The 23,643-nt window shown below is 54.7% G+C and overlaps 1 protein-coding gene across 7 annotated transcripts in view; it reads left to right on the top strand.

Annotated features, from left to right (window-relative positions):
- Positions 1–23,643, top strand: part of SSBP3 (single stranded DNA binding protein 3) — a 164,967-nt gene that overhangs the window by 115,475 nt on the left and 25,849 nt on the right. For 4 of the 7 annotated variants that reach the window (XM_057540889.1, XM_057540892.1, XM_057540913.1 and 1 more), the window contains 2 exons: positions 21,848–21,928; positions 22,820–22,879. In XM_057540889.1, coding sequence (XP_057396872.1) covers positions 21,848–21,928; positions 22,820–22,879 — 141 coding nt within the window. The remainder of the gene's footprint in view (positions 1–21,847; positions 21,929–22,819; positions 22,880–23,643) is intronic. The other 3 variants (XM_057540902.1, XM_057540907.1, XM_057540917.1) reach the window with 1 other exon arrangement.

Here is a 23,643-nt window from a genome sequence, read left to right as displayed (position 1 = left end):
AGAAGGAACTTTTATGATGAAGCTCTTGAGTGTGACATTCTTTTCAACCTGTCTGCGGCCGGGTTTGAGAATCTGCCTGAGTTCCCCACACCTTTTGAAAGGTTAGCTCTTCCAGATAAGAGTATGGAAAGAGTTGTTGTCTAGAAGAGAAGGCAGAGATTTCTCTGTGTAGCTCATGAATTCAAAACTGGAACCAGTGAGGCAAAGTCTGAGGAGCCTTTGGCTTGGTGACAGCCAGAATTTCACGCCGTGTGCATCTCGCCGTGAGCCGTGGGCCACAGGAGGCAGGGGCTCCCTGGCACTGGAGGTATCTTAGCGAAAATGGGACAGGCACCTCTAGGGAATGTTAACATGACTTCCTCCCAGGATAGGAGGTGACCTGGAAGACACTTCTGCTTTGCAAGGTCTCACATTATGGTTGATGTTAACTCCCAGGAGAGGAGGGTTAGGACATGCTGCTTACCAGCCAAGAAAGGGAATCAGTGAAATATGGGTGTTCTCCAACAGAAACAGCAGGTCGCCTACCAAGATGGCGGTGAGAGGAGTGAGAGGGATTTAGGGATGGAAACTCAAGGCACTGGATGGCCATGCATGTGTCTATATGCATTCCTAGCATACGGTCCACACTGGGACCTTGTCCCAGGGATGGAAATGGGTGTATAGGCTTCAGGTTGGACCAGACCAGGCATTGCCTCAGGTGAGGCTTGGGGTAAGGGCACAGACATTGGGTAGAGGGACCAGACTTCGAAGAGAGAGTGAGACGTTCAAAGCCTTGGAAACCCATGAACCCAAGAGAGACAGGAGCCTGACAGGCTTCTCCCTTTTCCCCAGAGGAGAAACCCAAGGGGCTACTGCCTGAGAGGGTCATCCATGCCAAGGGGCAGCCGCCTTCCTGGCCACTGCAGACGGGTGTTCTGCACCCAGCTGGTGGTCTTTCCCGTGGTGTTCTCTCTGGTTGGGACTTCTTTCCCAGGCTCACATATCCTCACCAGTGATGCCATGGCTGCCCTTCACACAGTGCGGATGTGGCTTTCCTGCCTAGTGGGCAGAGCTCACCCAGGTACCAGGCTCCACCTGTGTGCATCCCTCTTGAGGCTGCTTGCTGGCATCTGGGTGCCCAGTGCAGGCCACTGTGGCAGGAGAGGTGGACAACAGCCAGCTGTATTTTTTTTAAATAGGCCGTCGTCGTCTTCTTTGGCCTGAGTCTGGGGCAAGGAGAGGTCTGCCTGATATGTGGGCAGCTCCCAACTTCCTGCTTTGGTACAATTGTCCATGGTTAAGGCCTAATTCCAGACATACTTCTTAGGCCCTCCCATGTGACATTCAGGGGTGTGTGGTCAGAAAGCCCAGACTGATTCCTGTCCTTATTAAGCCACTACCAGCTACCATCAAACAGAGGTAACTCTCGGATCCGCCCCCTTTTTTTTAAAAAAAATATTTATTTATTTGGCTGTGTCGGGTCTCAGTTGCAGCACGTGGGATCTTCATTGCAGCATGCAGGATCTTCTGTTGCGGCGTGCGGGCTCATCGCTGTGGGGTGTGGGCTTCTCTAGTTGTGGCGCGTCGGCTCCACAGCATGTGGGCTCAGTGGTTGTGGCACGCACAGACTCTCTAGTTGTGGCGCACAGGCTCAGTAGTTGTGGCGCGCGGGCTTAGTTGCCGCGCAGCATGTGGGTTCTTAGTTCCCCGACCTGGGATCAAACCTGCATCCCCTGCATTAGAAGGCGGATTCTTAACCACTGGTCTGCCAGGGAAGTTCCTGGACCCACCCTCTTGACTTGAGGTCTTCTCTGATCCCCAGTTAGGGTGAACCATCAAGAGCTTGCTGGATCATTGAGCAGGGGGCTGTGTCCCAGCCTCTCTGCTTCCTGGGTGACTTTGGCTAGACCCCTACCCCTATTCCCACCCCAAGGGGCATCATTTCTCCATCAGTCAGATGAAGGTGGATGAGGTCCTTCCTGGTCAGGGTGCTGAACTGCTCGGGCTGGGTCACTGTTGCGGGGAAAGGATATCTCTCTGGAAGGAGGTAGTGGCTGCCCATTTCCGGAGCAGGCCGGCTCCCAACAGGAGTATTAGCTATTGATTGCTGGCCCTGACCCTCGCGCACCTTGCAGGCGGCCACTCTGATATTAGAAGGGAAATAGAGATGGTATCATGGTTTTATCTCCTGCCAACAATTGCACTTCTTCCCCTACTTGGTCACGGCCTGGCAGGCAGCTCTGCTGCAGGAGGGACTTTGCACCAAGGAGCCAGCCTGGGTTGGCTGATCCAGCTTTGGCCAAACCCTGCCCCAGGGTGGCCAACCTGGTTTTCTGGTCAGGACTCCAACCCTAGTTGGTGCTAAATTTAGTTGAGGACTCCAAGGTGGGTGTGAGGGACCAGCTTTTCACCCCCACTCCTGGCCCCTTAGAAAGCAACACAGAGGACTTCCTGCCTCAGGCCTCTGACTGTCAGGCTGCGAGGCTCCACTTGGGGTCAGAAGGTTTGGCCATCTTCACATTAGGTCCCATCTGTTTGCTCTTCCTTATTCGGTGTTGGGGTTTCCGAGGTGGACAGTGCCCGTGGTCCTGTGGCATGAGATGTGTTTGGAAGCAAGCTGAGGGCTGAGGGGGTGATGGTTTGGGACCTGACCTAACCACACCTCTCTGTTGGGGAATATTGTGGGGTTCTATGGGTCATGGGAGACCGTAGCAAGGACATTCTAATTCTTTGTGTTCCTTACAAAAAGACCGCCTCAATCTTGGCATCCCCAGCACCTGGTGTGCACTGGGGACCCAGGAAATGTTTGAACTGAGTTTGTGTTGCTCGTGTTACTAGGAGTGGAGCCCAACCGGCCCCCAAGCTCTAGGTCCAGCATTCTGACCAGGCTAGGCGGGTCCAGGGGTGGTGGTGTGGAGAGTGGGGAAGGACTTGGAGTTCTGGAGCCTGAGGACACATGTTCTAGCCCCCTGCTTGTCCATGTACTTGCTGAGTGACCTTGGGCAAGTTGCTCCCCATCTCTGGGCCCCAGTTTCTTCAGCAGTAGACAGAGCAGGGTGGACCATATGGTCTCTGAGGGCCCTTCCCACTTGGATTTTCTGCTTTGGATCCAGATGGATTTTACATAATCAAGCAGTGGCATTTTTTTTTCACGCAGCTGAAGTCAGTTGGGCTGCACATCTGGCAAACTTAGCTTGGCTTTGGCCAGGCCTACTGGTCTGGGTGGGTCCCCAGCTCCTTGGCCTTAAGGTGGTTTGAAGGGAGGCGCCGTCCAATGAGGATTTCTAGGTCCAGAGCTGGAGAACTGCAGGAGGGCAGGGGGTCACGGAGAAGGGAGCATTGGGTACAGGCTGTTTTTGTTCTTGTTTTGTTTTAAATTCCAATAATTGTTTTCAGTTATGAAGTGTTTTTAGACATGCAGCCTGCTTTCATTCTGATCACAGCGTTTCTGCAGAGGAGGCATGGCTGATTGGGAAAGTGAGACTCAGAAAGGTGAATGACCTGCCCAAAGTTATCAACCGAGGGCTGGAATCAGAGCCTAAACCCAGCTTCCTGGTTCCTGATCCTCGTGTTCTTCCACAGCAGTCAGGGTCCTAATGTAGATACATGTCTGATTGTCTAGGAGAAGAAGAGAGAATAGAGAACAAGAGAAAAGGGGAAAAATAATGGAAGGAGAAGGAGAAACTCTAGCCATCTTCTCTTAAAAGTAGCCACGGCTTCCCTGGTGGCGCAGTGGTTGAGAATCTGCCTACCAATGCAGGGGACACAGGTTCGAGCCCTGGTCTGGGAAGATCCCACATGCCACGGAGCAACTAGGCCCGTGAGCCACAACTACTGAGCCTGCGCATCTGTAGCCTGTGCTCCGCAACAAGAGAGGCCGCGATAGTGAGAGGCCCGCGCACCGCGATGAAGAGTGGCCGCCGCTTGCCACAACTAGAGAAAGTCCTCGCACAGAAACGAAGACCCAACACAGCCAAAAAAAAATAAATAAATAAATAATTTTTTTAAAAAAGTAGCCAATGTTTCCATTCAAATGCCAGCAGAAGTCATAGGTCTACAGACTGTGCCTTCTCTGGAAAAGACAGCCCTGGGGGACCCAGCTCCCTTTGCCAAGCTCAGCCCGTCCTGCTCTGAACATGCCCAGATACTTTCCGCCACGGTGGGGGACATGTAGGGCTTGACATGTCCCCCGTTCCAGTGAGTCCTCATTTCTGCTGGCCCAGCCCACCCACCTTTGAAGGAGGTAGAGGTCTGCCCCAGAGAACCCCTCCCCGTCAGTTACAGGGGGGAGAGAGAAGAAGAAACAAATGATGTGTATAGCCCAGGAAGCAGAGAAATGATCCAGAAATAAGAGGGAGAGAGGTACACATGACCTTGGTCCTTTGCTATTGAGATTATAGGATACACTTCTCTGCTTATCTCCCACTGGAGTAGCTGGGATTTCTCTGGGAGAGAAGCAGCCTGAGGAGGGCTCTGATGACTGACTTGAAGTATCTGAAGTTCTGCCATGTATAAGATATTCAGCCCTGCCTCTGTGAGGTCAGCCCGTAGATCGCAGATCCTTCTGAGAAAAAGAGAGGGAGACCACTTGAAGTCTTTGTAGGGAAGACATTTCTACCACCTGCTAATTTAATGATGAAGTAGTGAGCTCCTTGACACTGGTGGTAACCAAACAGAGACTAGATGCCCAGCAGAGAGCCTTGAGGACTGTGAGCCTTGGGGTGGGGTGATGTGTTTCCAGGGAAGATCAAAGCCCAGCAAATGAGAACATGCCGGCAGCAGCAGCTCGGGCAGTTCGCAAGAGCTGGGCCGTTTCCTGCCTTCCTGTCCAGCGGGAAGCAGGCAGCAGCAGAGTGAGCTGACATTCTTCCTGCCAGAAAGCTGCTGCAACAGGAAGGACTACTCTGTGCTGATGAGGGCAAGTCTGGGACTAGGGGAGACTTGGGAAGAATTAAATGACCTTGTTTTTGTGGCTTTGAAAGCCTGCTACTAGGGAGGACTTGAGGGGTGAGGGCCCAGATCCCCACTGGACAGCTGGTGAATCTGAGGCTAGAACCATGTGAGGCCTGGCCCTGGCTTGTTGTTAACTCATCGGCCAGACATGGTCTCTAAGGGCTCAGCGACCTCCCAACCACCCAGCCGTGCTGAGCACTGCAGACTAAGGAGGCAGCCAGGGAACCTGCCCTCAGTGGCTCACACAGACTGTCTGGTGAAGGAGGCAGGGGTGATTACACGGAGGGGCCATTGTGCCTGGGCATGGATGTGAAAGGGCAAGTTTGGAATGGCAGGAGGTCCGGACAGACACACGAAGGACTTGAACTTAAAGACAGTGGGGAGCCGTGGAAGGTCCCTAAGAAAGGGAGTGATATGGTCCCAGGAAGAGCACCAGTGGCCTGGAGGGGCTGGGCTCATGGCAGGCTGGCCAGCGTGGAGGTGTGAAGCCCAGGCTGTGGTCCCCATGGGAGGTGGCCAGGCCTGAGCTGGAGTGATGACTGAGCGCGGTGGCTGGTGCCCCCTGCCCCCGACGGGTGACCCCTGCGCTGGATGTTTTAGCTGGGGTGGGGGGCGCGGGGAGCAGGGTCAGGAGGAGGCCTGCTTTGGACTGAGGCGCGGGGTGAGGCCAGAGCAGGAGGCAGGTGTGGGGCTGAGAGTCAGCCTCTTGCCGAGTCTCCGGTACCTCCTACCCTGTTGGAGCCTTCCCTCTGCAGGGGACGAGACCCCGTATGTGGTCTCGTGGCCTCCCAGGCTAGCCCTTCCTGGCCTCCCCAGCCGTGCTCCCAGGTCCTAAAGTGGAACTGGCCGAAGCCCTCTCATAGTTGCTGGTGGAACGTCCTCCGGATCAGTGAAGGTGCCCCCTCTGTGATCTCATTTGCCTGTTAGGTAGGCCTGAGAGCTGCTAGCATTCCCATGGTCTGGATGAGGAGAGCGCGGCTCAAGGTGGCCAGAGTGCTGCTCAGGGAAGACAGGCCTGGGCGGGGTGGTGGGGTTTGGGGCTTCTTGATGAACTCCCTGTCTGCTGGGGAGCAGATTCCTCCCCTTTCTGGGCCGGCTCTCCGACCCCAGCCCCTTGCCCTGTCTGCTTCCCTGTGGGCGGAGGGGGTCTGATAGGTGCACCGGTCTGTGGGAGAGGACAGAGGAGCTGTGTCCGGGGTGAGCACGCCGGGTCCTCCGGGGGACAGAAGCACCCCCTCGTCCCCGCCCCTCGCCCTGCTGTCTGCCTCCAGACTGACAGAAGGCAGGGTCACCCCTGCTGAGAAGGATTAGAGTGGAGGCGGGGCGCTGCAAATGCTGGGCCCTGGGCCACGGCTGGAGGTGGGAGCGCTTGTTGTTCCCACCCCGAGCCCCCGCCTCTTCCAAGCTGACTTGCTGCCAGCAGCAGCGGAACCCCCCCCCACGCCCCTCCCGTTACTGAGATGAAGCCAGGGGCAGCCTTTAAGCCTGAAGACCCCTGCCCTGGGAGTTGGACGCCTGCTTTGAGTCCAGCCCCGCTGCTGCTAAACTGCTGTGTGTCCTTGGGGGGCCACCCTCCCCTCTCTGGACCTTAGTTTGCTCATCACTCTAGTGAGGGGTGCCCAAGAGGCCTTTATGAACCCCTGCCACTCTGAAGCGTTGTGCACTGGGCTGTTCCTCCCTTCCCTGCTGTGGACCCACACGCAGACCTCGCCCCACGTTCACCCGGCCTGTGCGGAAAGGCCAGGGCAGGAGAGGGGGAAAAAAAGACTTTCTTTCTTGCCAACACTACTTCCACAAAGGTCAGTCTGTGCTCCCGCCCCGCCCGGCAACCAGCCTGGTGCCTAACGTCTGCCCAGCGGCAGATGACCAGCCAGGGCTCCTAGCAACCGTGGACAAAAGGTTAGTCCTGACGTGCCAGGCTGCCTCGCCCCCTCGCCCTCCTTCCTAAAAAGGGTAAAAAAAAGTTGCCACCGTGACCGGTGCTTGTGCCTGAGTGCACGTGTGGGCATGTTTGTGTCTGCACACGCAGGCCGCCTCCCCCTCCCCAAAATGTGAACTCCACTTTCGCTGATGAAATGGAAAGTTGAACATAAATCAGTGTCTGCCACCCTGTTAGCTATGCATCAGCAGTCAGTGCCTGGGAGGTTTGCTCAGTAACAAAGCACCCGGCGGCTCCTCAGGCCTCGACCGCCCCCTGTCGTGGAGCCAGCCCCACACCCGGGAACGCGTGGGCTGCAGCCGGCCCTGCCGCCTGCCCCTGCCGCCCGCCCCTGCCGCCCGCCCCTGCTGCCCCAGACCCGTCCTGGCTCCAATCCCTCTCCAGGGAGAGGCCGGGGAGCGGCTCCGGAGGGACCCTCAGACGTGGGAGGCCCGGGGGCTGTGCTCAGCTGCTGCTCTTCCCACCCCGGGAGACCCCAGGGGCCATGACCCCCGCTCTGGGCCTCTTCTCTTGAGCTCTAAACCGACTCCCGAATCTCTGACTTTTATGGATCTGATGCCGGAGGATTGGTGTCAGCAGCGCCTTCACCTCTGGTTTGTTAAGAGCTTGGGCTGGTTTATCCTTCTCCCCTTTGGACCTGGGTTTCTCTTAGAATTGAATTTCTCCCCCTGTGCTGGAGAGCTGCTCTACCATGGGTGCCTCCGTTCCCCCAGAAGATTTCCCCACCTCTCATGGGTGGGGGGCAGGGGGTGGGGTAGACCCTCCTCGGCTCCTGCTCCCTTCTCTACAAATCATGCTGAGATGTTTTTTCCTTTTAAAAAAAAAAGATCAAATTTCTCAGCCCTGTAGCAGAAGAGGTTTGAGGAAGGGAATTCCAGCGGAATCCTGGAATTAACACACCTTGGCATTACGTGGATTGAGATAGACCCCCTGAATAAGATTGTGCTGCCCTGAAAGGAAAGTGCCCTTTGAGGAGTCTGGGCTGGGCCCAGGGCCTTGGGCCCAGACCGGGTGGTCAGAGGGCTTTCTCTCATCTTGCTGAGGTGCTCTTCTAAAAGCTGGGGGCATAGCAGGAGACCCATAGTATGGATTTTGGGTTCATGTCCTGTTTCTGCCTAGATTAACTCCCCAGCTGACCTTTCCCTGACAAGCTCCTTCTGTTAAATGAAGGCCTTGGAATCAGTGAAGCCCCTGGCCTGGGCCCACCCCTAGGTTCCAGGAAGCCCCATCTCTTGCCAAGACCAAAAGGGTGGGATTAGACTTTTTAAGAGCATGGGTGGGGCCATGGCTTTCATGAAGTGTCAGTTCCGTGCTGGGCTCTCCAAGGGGCTCCCTGACCCTGGGGACACCACTTCAGCTGTGTCTGCAGTGGAGGGGAGCAGAGGGCACCCAGCTGCAGGAGAGGCCTGGCCAAAGAGGGTTGTCAATGCTCAGTGGCTGTGAGCAGGGGCTTTGGAGCAAGACAGCCCACTGCCACTCCTGGTGACGTGTTCTGGGCGGGTTATCCGAGCTCTCTAGGCACTGATCTCCTCGGCTGTGCTGGGAAGCAGTCATTCAGCACATTGCAGTGCTTCCTTTTCAGAGCGCTGGTGAGGATGGCCTATACACATGCACGTATACTCGTGTTCAGTGATGGTTTATTGCTGCCGTGGAAACGTGACCCAGTGTTGACCAATGGTCAGAAGCCCAGCGGCTGGGCCCCTGGAGCTCCCACTTGCCTGTTAGCTCATCTGCCCCCTGTGTGTCCCATCCCTCCCTCACCCTCTCTAAACGTGCTTCCTGACAGCCCTGGGGTCATGCAGCCTGGGTTGGCACATTGGTTGCCTTGGGAAAGTCCATTAAGCTCTCTGAACCTCAGCTGCTTCACCTGACAGTTTGGGGTGAAGATAACCCCTACCTCTTGGGGCAGATATGAGGACACCACGAAATGATGCCTGTGAAGCCCTGCCTGGCGCGGGTAAACATTCTGGGTCCTGTGTTGTGGACACAAGCAGGGGTGTCCTGGGCTGTTCTTTTCTGTGAGCTAGAGGCCAGGATGGAGGTAGGTCTTCAGCTCAACCAAGAGCAAGGGTCGCCGTGAGTTTTCTCCTTTTTCCATAAGGAATCTCGGGCTCAGTACAGCCTTGGTGGCAGTGAAGTGTGGGAGAGGTTCGGGTTATTCTCGAGATTGATTGGCTTTTTAGTGCTTAACCCTTCGGTTAGACTGACGCTTTTGGCACCTGCTAAGCACCGGGTCTTATTTGGCCCTCTGATGTGTCACCTTACTTAACCCTGCCCACGTGGCTGTACCCTTGGGCCCTGCCACCTTGACTCTTTGTCCCTTGTCCACCGACAGGAGCTGACAGGGGAGGTGGAAGCAGAGAAACAGGTTGTATGTCCAAAAGCCTCTGACTCTGTTGCTGCCAAGCTCATCAGGGTGAGCTTGCTATTGTGAGTTACTGTCAGCTCTCCCACCAGGGGGCTGGGTCTTTGCTTCTACTCTTGTCCCTCGGTATCCACGGGGAGATTGGTTCCAGTACCCCTCACCGATACCAAAGTCTGTGGATGCTCGAGTCCCTTATAGCAAATGGCCAAGTGCAGTCTGCCTCCCTATCGTTGGGTTCTGCCTCCATGGATATGGAGGGCTGACTGTACTCCTGAGTTCTGTCACTAGTGACTCACCTGGGCATCACTGGAGTTTCAGTTTCCCCACCTGTGAAACAGGAACAGCTCTACCTGCTTCACCAGCTCTGAGTTTGGGAATGTGTTCAGAATGAAAGGCAGATCAGGTGTCTGCACAAGGGCTTCTTCCCAGGGGCTGGTTTCTGGGCATCCGTTCCTTCCGCGCACATCCAGGAGGGACAGCTCTCCGCCTGGCCCTGCTGGGCTCTCAGGGCTGGGAGGCAAGGCAGTCCCTGGCTCCAGCTGTTCCTGGTCCACGTGGCAGACTCCAGCCTGGGCTCACTGCAGGTCAGTGGAGTGGCTCATCCCCTCCGTCAGGTGGTCTTCTTCTTGTCAGTGGTGTCCCTTCGTTAAAAGAATAAAGTCCAGGCTCTTTTTAAGGCATCCAGACCTCTTTGTGATCTAGCCCCTACTACCCTCACCCCGTTGTTGAACCAACTCTTGGTCCCTGGGACAAGGGCCAGAGCTTTTGCTCTCAGACCCAGCCCTGCCCCGCCCAGCACGTCTGCAGGGCCTCTTCTGCAGATTGCAGAATTCTCCCCTCCCCTTCTTGAAGCCTCTTCAGTCTCGGGTCATTTTTATTCAAGAAGACTTTGACAAAGTCTTGTCCCATCCTTGCTTCAAGGTAAAAAAATATACACCCAAAATGTGAATCTGATTAAGTGCCTCTTCCCAAGATTAATTATAATATCTGACCCCGAGAGACTTATTCTGGAGTTATGGAAAGGGACTAAGAGTTTGGAGACTTGCAGTCTATTCTGGGGCAGTGCCTTTATCTTTCTGGGCCTCAGTCTGCCCATCAGAAAAATGTAACGTTAGAAGGAGTAGACATGGGAGGTGCAGTGGTAAACAGAAGAAACCCAGGCCCTGTCCTCTGGGGGCATCAAGGGCTTTGGGGGCAGAAGAAGTAATGGAGCACTTCGAGGGCCAGATGGCTTTTGTGGAGTTAGCTGAAGAGCACCCCACATCAGGTGGGGTTGGTGAGGGCCATGAGTCCAGCCTGAGACTAGCTCAGATTCGGACGGGTTACATGTTAGTGGGCAAGGGGGCAGCTCCCTGGGAGTGGGGTAATAGGAAGGTTTAGTCAGGGAAAGAGGGGCTTCCTGAAGGATTCCTTGGGGCGGGGAGGATCTGAGCACAGCTCTGTGTATCGGCAGCTGCCCTGTGGTGAGGGCTGGTCCCCAGCACGGGACTAAGTACTGGACGCTCGGTATCTGTGGCTCTCTGTGGGGAGGTGGGGTGGCCTGTTTTACAGGCGAGGTTAGGGAGTTCGGGAGGGGATTGCAGACGTGCCCCTGGCCCATGAATCTGGAGCTCTTCCACATGGCTGCCCCTCGTGTTGCCACTGAGGTTCTCCAGGTTTCATAGCCCACTGCCTGGGTGACAGTGGGCAGGCTTCCTCAGCCAGTCTCTCCCTGGTGTCCTGGTTCTTTCCCTCACCCCATCCTGTTGCTTCTCCTTAGCCGAGGAAGGAAGACGAGATCTTGGGCCATTCCCCAAGCTTCTCAGGGGAGAAGAGGCACGAGAAACCACCCAGTCATCCTGGAAGCCACAAAACTAAAGGGGGAACCTTGGCCAACTTTCCTCTTTCCTTCTCAGCCCTCTTCTGCCCAGTGGACAGTTGGGGTTGAATTCTGGCATCTGGATTTATAGCTTCCACAGCCTTGGTCTCCCTGCCCTAGTTGGTATGACGAATCTGTACCTTTTGGATCGCCTGTCTGGGCATAAGGGGGTAGGGCAGGAAGGCTGTGTGCACGCATGTGCCCGGAGAGCTAAAAGTAGAGCAAGAATTCTCTGGGCGGACGAGGCAGTGCCTTTTTAACATGCACCTCGCCTTCACTGTGCTGCCGTGATTAACAGTGGAGCCTGAGTGTTGGCGAGAGGTGGCGTGGAGGCTGGCGGGCAGGAGCGGGATGCGTCTTTGCAGCCCTGTCCACTTTCAGAGCGAAAGGCAGTCTTTTGTTGGGTGGGGGGGAGATTTGGTTCTCTTGGCAAGGTAGGCGTGTCCTCCCTGTGTTGTGCAGGATTGGCATGGTTCTGGATCCTGGGTGTGTCTCTGCCTCTCCCACTTACCCACAGAGCCGGTCTCTACTGCAACCAGTAGACGTCTGGGAGGAGAGAGTGTGCTATCCGGATGTTGGCCAGAAACCCACATGGCTGGGACTGGGTCTCGGAAACCCTCGCCAGCATTAAAGAGGGCTGGCTGTTCAGGGCTGGAGTGTGGCTTAGTGGGGAAGCAGGTAAACACTCCATGTGTAGTTAGCAAGAGATGGGAATTAGCACCCCAGTTGTGAACTCACTGTTTTCCAGTGGCCACAGGTCTTTATTTCTAACTCGGGGAAGGGCACAGAAACATCTTTGGAAAGGAATGGAATGGATGTGTGCTTCCCAAGACATAGGTCTGATCACCACTCCCTTGCATGAGCTCCCAAAGGTAAATGACCCCACTCCTCAGCCTGAAGGTCCCAGCCCCAGGGTCACCATCTTGTGCATGAGGCCCCACCCCAGCACCATGCCCACTCTTGCCTCTGCCACACAGATACCGATCTCAGCCCAGAAGCCCCTTTCATTTCTGCTCTGCCAGAGGACGCCTGTTCATCCTTCCACGCCCTGCCTACGCAATGTGATGGTTCTGTAATCGCACACCTGGTACCTGCCTCTGTTGGAATGCTGCTCTGGTCACAGTTACACCTTGCTCTCTCCACACTGCCTGGGACTCTTTCAGGGAAGGCCAGAGTACTGCTTATTTTTGTGTCTCCAGCGCTTAGCGCACACTCAGCCCAGGGTGCTGGGACCCAGTGGCTGGGTGCACTGCCAGGTGGACGTGGGTTCTGCCCATAAGTTCTGCGTATTAATGCTTTTTCCTGTGTCCCTGGAAAGAGTGCTGAGTTCTGTGGACACAGGCACATACGAAGAATCTTCAGCAGGGAGGCCTCAAGGGTTTAGCAGCAGCGGCTGGAAGCACAGTCGCCTCTCCTTGCCCCTCCCCCACCCCAAGCACAGCCTTTCAAGGTAGATAGAGCCCTTTCCTGAGATAACCCTAGAGAATTCTTCTGAATTCACTGCATAGGTGAGGGTCAAACAGCACGAACCTGCTGAAAGAATTCAGGGTTGGAATCAAGCCCCCAGAATGTTTTGTGCTGGCAAGCGAGGGAAGAGTGTGTCCCCCAGCATTGTGGCAAGAATGAACGCAGGGAAGATGGTGAGCAAGGAGATGCTCTGGGACCAAACAACTGGTCATGAATGCTGGTTATTGTGTTATAGTAATGAAAGATCATTTTGTTTAAGACCAATGGCCCAGAAAACCGGGGCTCAGAGATTGGTCACATGGCATGTTGGTGGGGGAACCAGAACTCAGGTTTGCTGACCCCGGATCCGGGCACTCATTCTCTTGTCGTCAGTGGGATAGATCCTGGCTCTGGTAAATAATGCTGTAATGTCGTTGGACTTCAGTGTTCTCCTTTGTAAAATGGGGTTAATTTTTGCTTCATTTATCTTATTAAAGAGATGTGAGGTTAAAATCAGAAAGTAGATCTAGCACTGTTTTGCTTTTCCTTGAGAATTTAAAAAGACTCCAATTTTTTCCCTCTTCAGTCTTGAAAACCATTACTAAGCTCAAGGGTCAGCAAACTTCTTCTGTGAAGGGCTGGATAGTAAATATTTCAGGCTTTGTGGGCCATCTGATCTCTGTCACAACTGCTCAACTGTACTGATACAGCATGAAAGCAGTCTCAGACGGTACACAAATGAGCATAGCTGTGTTCCAATAAAACTTTATTTACAAAAGCAGGTGACAGGCCAGATTTGGCCCTGAGCCATAGGTTGTTGACTTTTCCTGTAGCTCAGCCACAGTGGTGGCTGTGCTCTTGGGGTCCTCGCGCGGCTGCTGACCCCAGCCTCCACGCTGGGTGTGGTGCAGGGCGCCAAGCCAGGACGTGGGACCAGTGAGCCCACGTCCCTGGGGCTTGGCTTTCCCGTCTGTGCGCGGGGCTGAGGCAGAGTCAGGGAGCAGCACTGGGGCGGGGGGGGGCTCTGGTTAGGTCTTGGACGCCGCCTGTACTTTCATTTGCCATGTTTCCTCCCTTTGTTTTGAAAACCGTCGCCTGCTGATTCTGCGTCTCTGTCTCCATGGGACCTCTTGAGTAAAACATGATCTGAGTGCCTCCTGCGGGGTGTCCTGGCAGCCCGTCCCAGGAAGCCAGATTCACAAGCGCACAGACCTCTCGCCCTCGCCACCTGCCCAGCACTGTCCTGGCTCCTCAGAGAGGCACGGGGAGGAGGGGAGGTCAGCCGGGGCGTTTGCTCAGCCGGAAATCAATGAGTCTTTCACTGATCCTTGCACAGAGTGGACCTCGGAAGCTGTGAGGATTCCTGAGGTTATGCAGAGGTGACTCCAAGGGAGACACGTCGTATACTGTCCTGCTCCTCTCACTGGCAACTTCCCCACCATTCCAGGAAGATGGGCTACCACCACTTGCCAGACCTACCCCCCTTACCTGGTGCCCACGGAGGGCCGTGATTGCTGTGGGCTCATCTCCCGGAGGCCGGCAGCCCCCTGACTGTGAGCTCTCAGGGTTGTGCTGCAGCCCGGCCATTGCTCCACGGTTGGGTGTGGCCCAGCTCAGCCCCCTCTAGCCTTGAGTTGGTAACTTCAGCTCTGTCGCCAGCCTCTACTGCCCACGTACACACATAAAGATGCCTCTTCCCCGTAGGGGACAGATAGAAGCAGGATAGGAAGGCAACTGTCCAAGTCACTGCCAAGTTCGTTCCCATGGATCGAAATGAAGAAATAACTTTTTCTGAGACGAGCTGCATGTCAGAGGGAGGGGGTTTAAAGCCCTCCCTCCATCACCCCTCCAGGTGGTCAGCCTCCTGCCACAGGGAGGCTATGGGTGGAGGCACACCGTGTTGACAGATTTGGGATGTCGGTGGCACACGGGCACACCTTGGCCCTCTCCCCAGAATGGGCTTATGGCATTTCCTGTCAGCATTCGTGTCCAAGGAGCAAATTGGATTGTCTGTTGCATGCCTGTTGCCATGTGTATAATTAATGTAATTTTATATTCACTCAGTTACAGTGACACGCCCAACGGGCGGATTGCACAGGCCACCAGTAATGCGGGTCATCTGTCTCCCGCTGCCAGTTGATGAAACCCACCCCTGCATTCTTGCCACACCACTGGCCAGTATCCCCGGGAGTCGGGGGGTGAGGGGAACAGGGATGTGTGGAGCGTTTTGTTTCTTGGCAACCTAAAACTTCAAGTCCCCTTTCCCCAAAGGCCTTCTGACTAAAGGCAGATTTGGCCTTGATGGTAATGACGGGGTGTTCAGCTGTTCCCAGAGCACTGTCGCAGCTTTTCTGCAAGGAGAGTGTCACCTGGATTCCTCGCTCCTTACAGAGGAGCAGCCCCATGCCCGGGGCTGTCAGGCAGGACTCCAGCCCCAGTGCCTTGGGCTCTGACAGCCGAGTTCTCCCCACTGGCCCACCTCTGCACACAGAAAACGTGGGACTCAGTCTCATCTCTGTTTCTCTGAGAGTCCATGATGTCCAGGCAGGTTGAAGGCAGCTTTGAGGAGTATGGGGTGGCATTTGGCGAAGGAGCCGTGAGTTTTGGAAATAATAAACTTAGCACATAGCTTTTATTACCTTTCTCCTTTAAAAAAAAAAAATTTAATACAGATTTTCTTTTTTATTTGGTTTTTAATTTTATGGTACTGTCCTCCCTCATTCCCAAGAGTCTTTAGGTCAGAAGACCAGCGTGGTCATTCCTGTTGTTACTAACGTTTCCTCCTGGTTCCTTGAACCCAAAAGTGTTAGATGTGCCCACCCAGGGGCTGGCTGACCATGGCTGAGGGGTCCGCCTGCTGGCCACGCCTCACTGCTCAGCTCGGGCCCTGCCCTGGATGTCCACGTGGAGACTGTCACTGCCCTGGAGGAGCCCACGTAGCATCCACAAATAAGGCAGGATGTCCAAAGAGGATGCCGCATGTTTGGAGTGCACCTGGCTGGGTAGAATAGGCCAGGCTTCGCAAAGGAAGATGCGTGGGCTTTCAACAGGCTGAGGAGGGCGATCCCGCAGAGTATGTCTAGCTTTCGCTTTCCCTGTAAATGGGCTGTGAGTGGCTCTGGAGCATCAGGCGTGGGGACTGTGGAAGCTTGGGGACCTATGCCTAGCACCGTCAGCTGTACCACCTCCCTGCAATACCTGTAGAATATCCCATTTTCCTTATGAGGAATCTGGACTCACAGCATGTCCTGGAGGAGCTGGGATGGATGCGAGGAAGCTTTCCCCATCGTGCACAAGCGCATCTCTCAAGGATAGCTTCGGGGGGCGGGGGGAGTGCATAGGTGGGTCCTGCTGACGGTTCTGAGGTGCTTTTCTGCAGAGACCTTGGATCTGTTGTACTCTGCTCCCCACCATGTCGATGATGGCAAAGGCACTTTCACTCAACTGTCAGCGTCTAGGGTTTTAGTGGAATGGTCCATAGCAGAGCCTCCCCGGGCCCTGCCTTGAGTGGCTCTCGGAGGCTCCCACCCAGTGCCAAAGTGGCAGGAAAAAGAATAAGGAAGTGCGGGAGTTAACGTATTTCCGTAACGTCTGAGGGGAATGGCAAGTCCATTAACAGGGTCTGGGGCAGAACGAGGCCCAGACAGGAAGTGGGCAAGTCACCTTCCTTTTCCCAGATTCAGTGTCAGGGATTTTCCAAGTTGGGGTGTCCCTTCGGCACAGGTCTCCTTGCCGTCACTGTACGATGGAAAGAGTTCTGACCCGCCAGGGGTCCCCAGTTCTCATCCCTTCTCCCTGTTGGCCTCCATTCTGTGGCCTCCCTGGGCCTTGGTTTACCTGTTGCCTTCTCTTGTAACCCGTGGCAGTTTAAACCAGCACTCCAGCCTGTTTGTCACTGTGTCCTCATCCTTCTCCCCAGCTAGCCTGGGAGCTTCCAGGGCCAAGACGAGTCCAGTGCACTTCTGTGACCCTCCCTCACCCCAGCATGGGCTGGCCAGACGCATGGGAGGTCAGTACCCAGGATATGTATGTGGGTGAGTGGCTGGATGCACCCACAAGTCCTTCAGCCTCTAGGAGCACTGCTCACGGGCTTGTAGAATGGTGGACCAGCTCGGCGGCCCAGGACTCTAGAATCAGCCTGGACCCACCACTTAATAGCTTTGTAATCCAAGGCAGGTGGCTTCGCCTTGCTGAGCCTCAGTTCTGTGGCTATAAAATGTAGCAATTAAGAGCCCTTCCAGTGAGGAGTTGAGATGACATGAGCTGATGCAAGTGAAGGCCATCTGTACTGTGTGGCAGGTGTGGCTTCATTATTATTACTGTAATTGTTCCCATTTCACTGATGAGAGAAGTGCAGTCAGTGGCAGAGTCAGGATTTGAACCCAGTTCTTTCCAAAGCCTGTTTCTTTGTCTGCATGGATGGGGACATGATATCATGAAGAGAGCGAGCCCTGGGCTGGAGTTAGGTGATGTGGCTCAGGTGGCTCAGCCGCCAGCTTCATCTCTGTGGCCTTGGACAAGTCACACCTCTGTCCTGCGCCTCTCTTCCCCTCCCCCCCCACCCCCCCGATGAACGAAGAGCATTGGAAGAAGTGATGATCTTTCAGGGCCGCCAACAAACAGGTGACTGCTGGGCAGGTGTGGTTCTCCCCAAGCTTCTGGTGGGACCCCCAGCCTGGTCCAGCCCTATATTCTGCTCACCTCAGATGTCTGCCCGTATCCATCTCTCTGGCATGTCAGGAGGGTTGATTGGGCAGCACCTAGGATGGAAAGCCTCCAAGGTCTGTGAGGAAGATGGTCTAAATGGAGCTGGATGCAGAGGGTCATCCTGGCCAAGCAGGCTTCCAGATGCACCTATTTTGGGTTCTTCTAAAGCTTTCAGCAAGTAGAAGCCAGGAAGGCCCCACTGGCGGGGTGAGGGCGGGTGGGAGCGGGGGAGAGTTGTCCTGTGTGAGAACACTCAGTATTATCAGCTTTAAGACTCCCGCCCTCTCTCACCTTCCACCTCCGTCCTCTCCACCTGCCTGCCAGATCTGTGCAGCATCTGGGGAAGAGAAAAGCCAACATCCCAACAAAGGTCAGAATCTTAAAACAAGTTCTTTTTTTTTTTTTTTTGGTCTGCCTCCTACATAGCCTTTTGCTCGAGTGGGTAACAAGTTGAAAAGACTAAAGGTCTGTTTTCTCTAAACCTACCTGTCAGTCTCTTGTTGAGAATGCAGACTAGAAAGAGAAGAACACGTTTTTGTGGTTTAATAAAGCACAGGGCAGCAGATGCCATACCTCCTCATGGAGATGGGCAACACGTCCGTCATCATCTTTACACGAGCAAACATTTTCCCACTGTGGAGCCCCGTTCTCAGCTGCTGAGAACAAGCCAAGTGTGCAGGGCCCTCCCTGCGCTGTTGAATCCAGTCTCAGGGACAGAACCTGGACACAGATATAGTGACGGAGAGCTGTCAGGCTGAGTGGAGGTAGCAGAGATACAGAGGGTGGAGATTTGGGAGGATGTGGGTGACCCATTGGCAAAGGTGGGCTTCTGGCTCCGTGGAACAAAAGCTTTCTGGCTGTGACGTTCCCAGTAGTGCTGGGGGCCATGCTGGGAGGTATATAAGCAGAGCCTGGGCAGCCTGACTGGGCCTGGGAGAGGAGCTTCATGCCCTGGGAAGGTGAATGCTGAGCTGTATCTTCGCCTGTGTCCAGACTGTGGTGGGCTTTTCTCTCTGGGTGACTGGCTGGCCTGGGCTAGGGTTCTCGTGTCCTCGGCACTCCAAACCCCAGCTCCAAGTCAGAGGAGAGACTTCAGAACCACTGCTCCCTCTCAGGGCTTATCAGTCTGCTCCCCACGGCTCCCCCCAGGACAAGGAAGTTGCTGGGCTAGGGCCTCACTCACCAGCCACACTCACTTACTACTACTCCTTGTCATTTGTCTTGAAGCAGTGGCATGGACGCCAAGTTGTTCCCTGTCCACTCATCAGGGCCCAGGCAGCAGGGTCCTGCAGAGAGCTTCTGGGGGAGGTGCAGAGGTGAAGCACACACACCAGCCCTGCCCTCTGGACCTCCGGGGGCCCAGGCAGCCGGAACGCAGGGCCAAGGGGCAGCTTGGAATGACAAAACTCGGGTTTGAGTGCTGGCCTTTAGCAAGGACTGCTTTGACTGAGGCCCCTTGTCTGTGGCTGTCTGAGGGGCTTTACTTACTTTTTCTCTGATCACTCAGTGAGTCAGCTGCTCCTGACCTCCCCTGGCTGCCGGGGTGCACAGGTGTGAGGGACCTGCCCGAGCCACACTGCTGGCCCTGAGGGTCACGATGTTATCAGGGAGAGCAGCGAAGGATTGGGAGGGAGGAGGCACTCCTTCCTGCCAAGAGCTGAGGACCTGACAGAAGGCCTTTGCCCCCTCTTGGAGACTGGACCTCACCCTTGAACCCTCCTCCTCCATTCTTTTCATTTTCCTTTTTTTGGGGGTTGGCTTCAAATTATCTTATTTTGTTTACATTGCACCCAAGTTTCACGGTACAAAAGACTTGCAGGTGCAAATGTGTCCCGCCTTCATTAACTTCCCCTCCCTTTTTAATTTATGTGATTTCAATTTTCCTTCCCTGTACTGTTAATTAGGGGACCCTCTAATCAGTGCCATTATCACAGTGGTATTCATGTTTAGGAAAGCCGCTAAACAAATGCTTGCAAAATTGCTAAATGGCTAATTAATGTCTGTTAATTAAGAAAATTGCTCATGGTAACAAACCATGCCGTTGCTGGCAGCCGCTAGAAAGACACACACTTGTTGAAATTAGTAGCGTGGCAGGTAGGGGAACATCTGCTCCGCGGAGCTTTTGGGAAGTGAGCAGCCCCTCACTTGGCCGAGAAGCTCCAGGCCTGTCCTGGGCATGGCCCCCTCGCCTCTCTCTGCACACCTCTCTGTCTCCATGCCCGCCGGCCCGAGCCCACCCCTCCGCCCGCTCCCAACTCTGGGCTTTGGTTCCTGAGCCAGCAGCAGGCTGGGCAGCCTGGCTTCGAGGGAGGAGGCTGAGGAAGAAAACCCTGCCTGGGTCTCTCAAAGAGCCCTTCTCCCTCTCTTTCTTAATGAAACCACACTCATCCCCCCCCCGCGTGTTTTGAATTTTTCTCAATTTCCAAGGGTAGCAGCACAGCCCCCAGTGCAGAGTGAATTAGGGTGTGCCCTCATCAGCAGGACCAGCCTCCCACTCCCAACGTCCCGAGTGGGCAGCAGGGCACTTCCCCGACTGGATTTTCATGCTTTTTGACTGTGACCCGCAGTAGAAAATACATTTTTTTTAAAAAATATTATTTATTTATTTATTTTGGCTGTGTTGGGTCTTCGTTTCTGTGCGAGGGCTTTCTCTAGTTGCGGCAAGTGGGGGCCACTCTTCATCGCGGTGCGCGGGCCTCTCACCATCGCGGCCTCTCTTATTGCGGAGCACAGGCTCCAGACGCGCAGGCTCAGTAGTTGTGGCTCACGGGCCCAGTTGCTCCGTGGCATGTGGGATCTTCCCAGACCAGGGCTCAAACCCGTGTCCCCTGCATTGGCAGGCAGATTCTCAACCACTGCGCCACCAGGGAAGCCCGGGACCACTCTTAATTGCGGTGCGCGGGCCTCTCACTATCGTGGCCTCTCTTGTTGCGGAGCACAGGCTCCAGACGCGCAGGCTCAGTAGTTGTGGCTCATGGGCCCAGTTGCTCCGCGGCATGTGGGATCTTCCCAGACCAGGGCTCGAACCCGCGTCCCCTGCATTAGCAGGCAGATTCTTAACCACTGCGCCACCAGGGAAGCCCAGAAAAAATACCTTTGATGGAGTGACCCAGTACACACACACACACACACACACACACACACACACGTATGTTTATAAACAGAGATTAATGAAAAGTATCTGCCTTAAAACACACAAGGCTGTCCAATATTTTCTATTCTTTTTTAAAAATTAATTAATTTATTTATTTTTGGCTGCGTTGGGTCTTCATTGCTGCATGCAGGCTTTCTCTAGTTGCGGTGAGCGGGGGCTACTCTTCGTTGCGGTGCGCGGGGTGCTTCTCGTTGCGGTGCACGGGCTCTAGGTGCGCGGGCTTCAGTAGTTGTGGCTCGCGGGCTCAGTAGTTGTGGCTCATGGGCTCTAGAGCGCAGGCTCAGTAGTTGTGGCACACGGGCTTAGTTGCTCCGCGGCATGTGGGATCTTCCCGGACCAGAGCTTGAACCTGTGTCCCATGCATTGGCAGGCGGATTTTTAACCACTGTGCCACCAGGGAAGCCCTCTATTCTTTTTGTTGTGTTCCACGTTTTTAAAAACAATGGCTGCAACCCACTGAATTGATTTCACCATCCACTAATGGACTGCAGCCCACGGTTTGACCAACTCCGTGGTTTAAGGGAATTCATCTGCCCACCTCTTCTGTGGGGAGTCGAGGCTAGCATAGCCCAGGGCTTCAGGGGTCAGCTTGGGATGGGGGTGGCTGGAATGGAGAGCCCCATCCCACTGCTCCCGCACACACCCGCTCAGGTCTGGCTGCAGGGGTCAGGGTCAGCCTTGGACCCATCAGGCTTCTCCTCCCCTCTCTGCCATCTACCGGTTATGTGGCCATGGCCAAATCTCCTCATCCTTGAGACTCAGTTTCATCATTGGTGGAAATAGGAATGAGAAACCCATGTCACGGGACCAATTGCAAGTGAAGGCATGTTAATGAGTGCGCTGAGTGGGCGCTCGGTGACCGTCTCCTCCTCTTGTCCCCCATGTGTTCAGTCTCTGGCACCACCTCGCTCCTCCTGTCTGTTCCCATTCATCCATCAGGGCCCCTCCCCTCGGTAGACTGGTCACTGGTCCTGGCCCACGACCCGTCTCCATCCACCCAGCCCGGGAGCTCCCGGAGGGCAGGGCCTCCTGGTTCTTCCGCAGCCCTGGGGGGCGGCTCGTGGGTGCCCTGCAGGGTGGGTCAGTTTCTGTGCGTCCCTGCGCTCTGTCCTGATCCCATCTCAATCAACGTATTTAACATGGCAAACTCCGCTGCAACGGCAGACCATGCCGGCCCGCTCCTGTGTGCTTCCACAAAGGAGCTTGATTTTATTTGTCGTGCCTGTAAATCCCCCGTGAATGTGTTTATCAGCTTCTCTCCCTCCTGCCCGCCATTCACACCGTTGAGCTGGCGACCCAAGCAGCAGCTTGCACCTCCCCGCCAACCAGAGCCCTCCGCCTGCACGCCCGCCCTTCGTTTTGGTTTAATTTTTGTTCTTTTAAGCTTCTCCTGCGCTTCTCCATGTGCTGTGATCTATAACCTGCCTCTACTGTCTGGCCTCACAGGGTCCTCCGGGGTCACAGCCCTCGCCGCACGCACAGCCTCCACCTCACAATCCCAGCAGCATGATGGGACCCCACAGTCAGGTAAACGCACTGTGGCTCGCCCGCCCGCCGGGGGGCGCGGGGCACCAGGAGGACAGAGCCAGCAGAGGAAAAACAAAAATCAAAATGTGCTCTAGCCATTGCTTTTGAGGAGATTTGACCAAGGAGATTTTTTTTTCCCCCAAAAAATATATCTTTTTTTTCCTAAAGATAGTCTTCATTCCTTGGACATCACATCCGCTTGGATATGAAACCAAAAGAAAAGGAAAACTATTTCTGTGACCTTGTCAGCGACCTTTGCGTTTTTGTTTTTTCCTCTCTCACTTTTGGTTTGGTTTTTGAGTTTGGTTAACCATTGTTTGTAACCAAAGCTGCATCCCTGGCCTTTTCTTTGTGTGCTCTCGCTGCTGAGAAAGCTTTCTTGCCCATTCCCCCCCGCATTGAGTTAGGGCGCCCGCTGTCCCCTCACTGTTTTCATTGTGTACCTCCTCCCCCGCCCTCCCACCCGCACTCCCCTTCCCCACCCCCTTTGTCGGTGTTGTGAGTGCGTGTGAGCGCGCATCCAGCTTTGTCTGCACGCTTGAAAATTTTCTGTACAAGTCCCTTTCCGATTCTTTCACTTGCCCTTACCAAGAGCAGAGGTCTCCTCCTCTGCCCTGCATTGCTGTAACCGTTCCTCCGCGTCCTGTGCCAGGTCCCAGTTGCTGCCCCGGCAGGCATCCAGAGTAGATCTCCGCCAACAGGTGCAGGGTGTATGCATCTATCACTCCCTCCACCCAAAGGAAGTTTTGCTCGGAGGGAAGAGGCCACCGGGAGGAAGAGAGTTTAAAAGATGACTAGTTGTAACAAAACTGGACTTTGTGGAGAGGAGCGCATTTCTGTCTGTCACCGTTGAGTGCAGGCTGTCATTGAACTAATGCCCTGTAATTGCAGCCTTTTATGTCACCGCGATACGCAGGCGGCCCCCGGCCCCCGATCAGAATGGGAAACCAGGTACTGTACCTTTTCATGTTCTCTCCCCTCACTCGGCCACCCGTGAACCCGGCTGGATTTGGACTCAGATCACAATCTGAGAGAAGGGCTGGGAGGTGGAGGGACAGTTTTAACGTGGGAGGCTTATAAACAGGTCCCCATGCAGCCCCTCCCAACATTTCACCTCCCTCTACTGGTGGGCTTTGGGCAGTCAGTTCTGGAGCAGCAGGCCGGGAATGCAGGGTTTCCACTCTCCTAGAGAAGGTGGTAACGCCCCAGCCCCTCCCTTCCAGCCCCTTCTTGGAAAAGGGTCTTCCTTCTTAATGAAGTTAATTGACAACGTGCATTTTTTTCCTGGAAGCTTTTGAGAACTGCCAAGGCTGGTAAATATAATCCTGCTATTAAGGGGAGAAATGGCCAGTAGGAATACTTAGATCAGGAGCCTGGATGCAGCGAGGAGGACATTTGTGAGTTTTTAAGCAATGTGTGCCTGCTTCGCAGACCCAACTCAAAATAAGAAAGGATTTGTTCATGTAATTAGAAAAGTGGTCTGCTTACGGGGAGGGGTTTTCAGCCTGGAGTTGTGGGCCTTATGCTGGCCCATTAGGGTTGGCAATTCGAGGTGGTCTGGAGAAATCGGTCCCCAGCTGCCCTACCTGATTCAGCCCATCCAGGGGCGGGAAGAGAGCTGCAGAGGTAAAGATGAATTATCTTCTTTTTAGGGTAAACAGACTTAAACTTTAAATAAAAAATCAGGGAAATTTCTTTTCATACCCATACATCTT

This window comes from Balaenoptera acutorostrata, chromosome 1, assembly GCF_949987535.1.
Source record: "Balaenoptera acutorostrata chromosome 1, mBalAcu1.1, whole genome shotgun sequence".
NCBI classification, from domain to species: domain Eukaryota; kingdom Metazoa; phylum Chordata; class Mammalia; order Artiodactyla; family Balaenopteridae; genus Balaenoptera; species Balaenoptera acutorostrata.
Note: the sequence above shows the minus strand (reverse complement) of the source record. Positions and strands in the feature narration are given on the sequence as shown.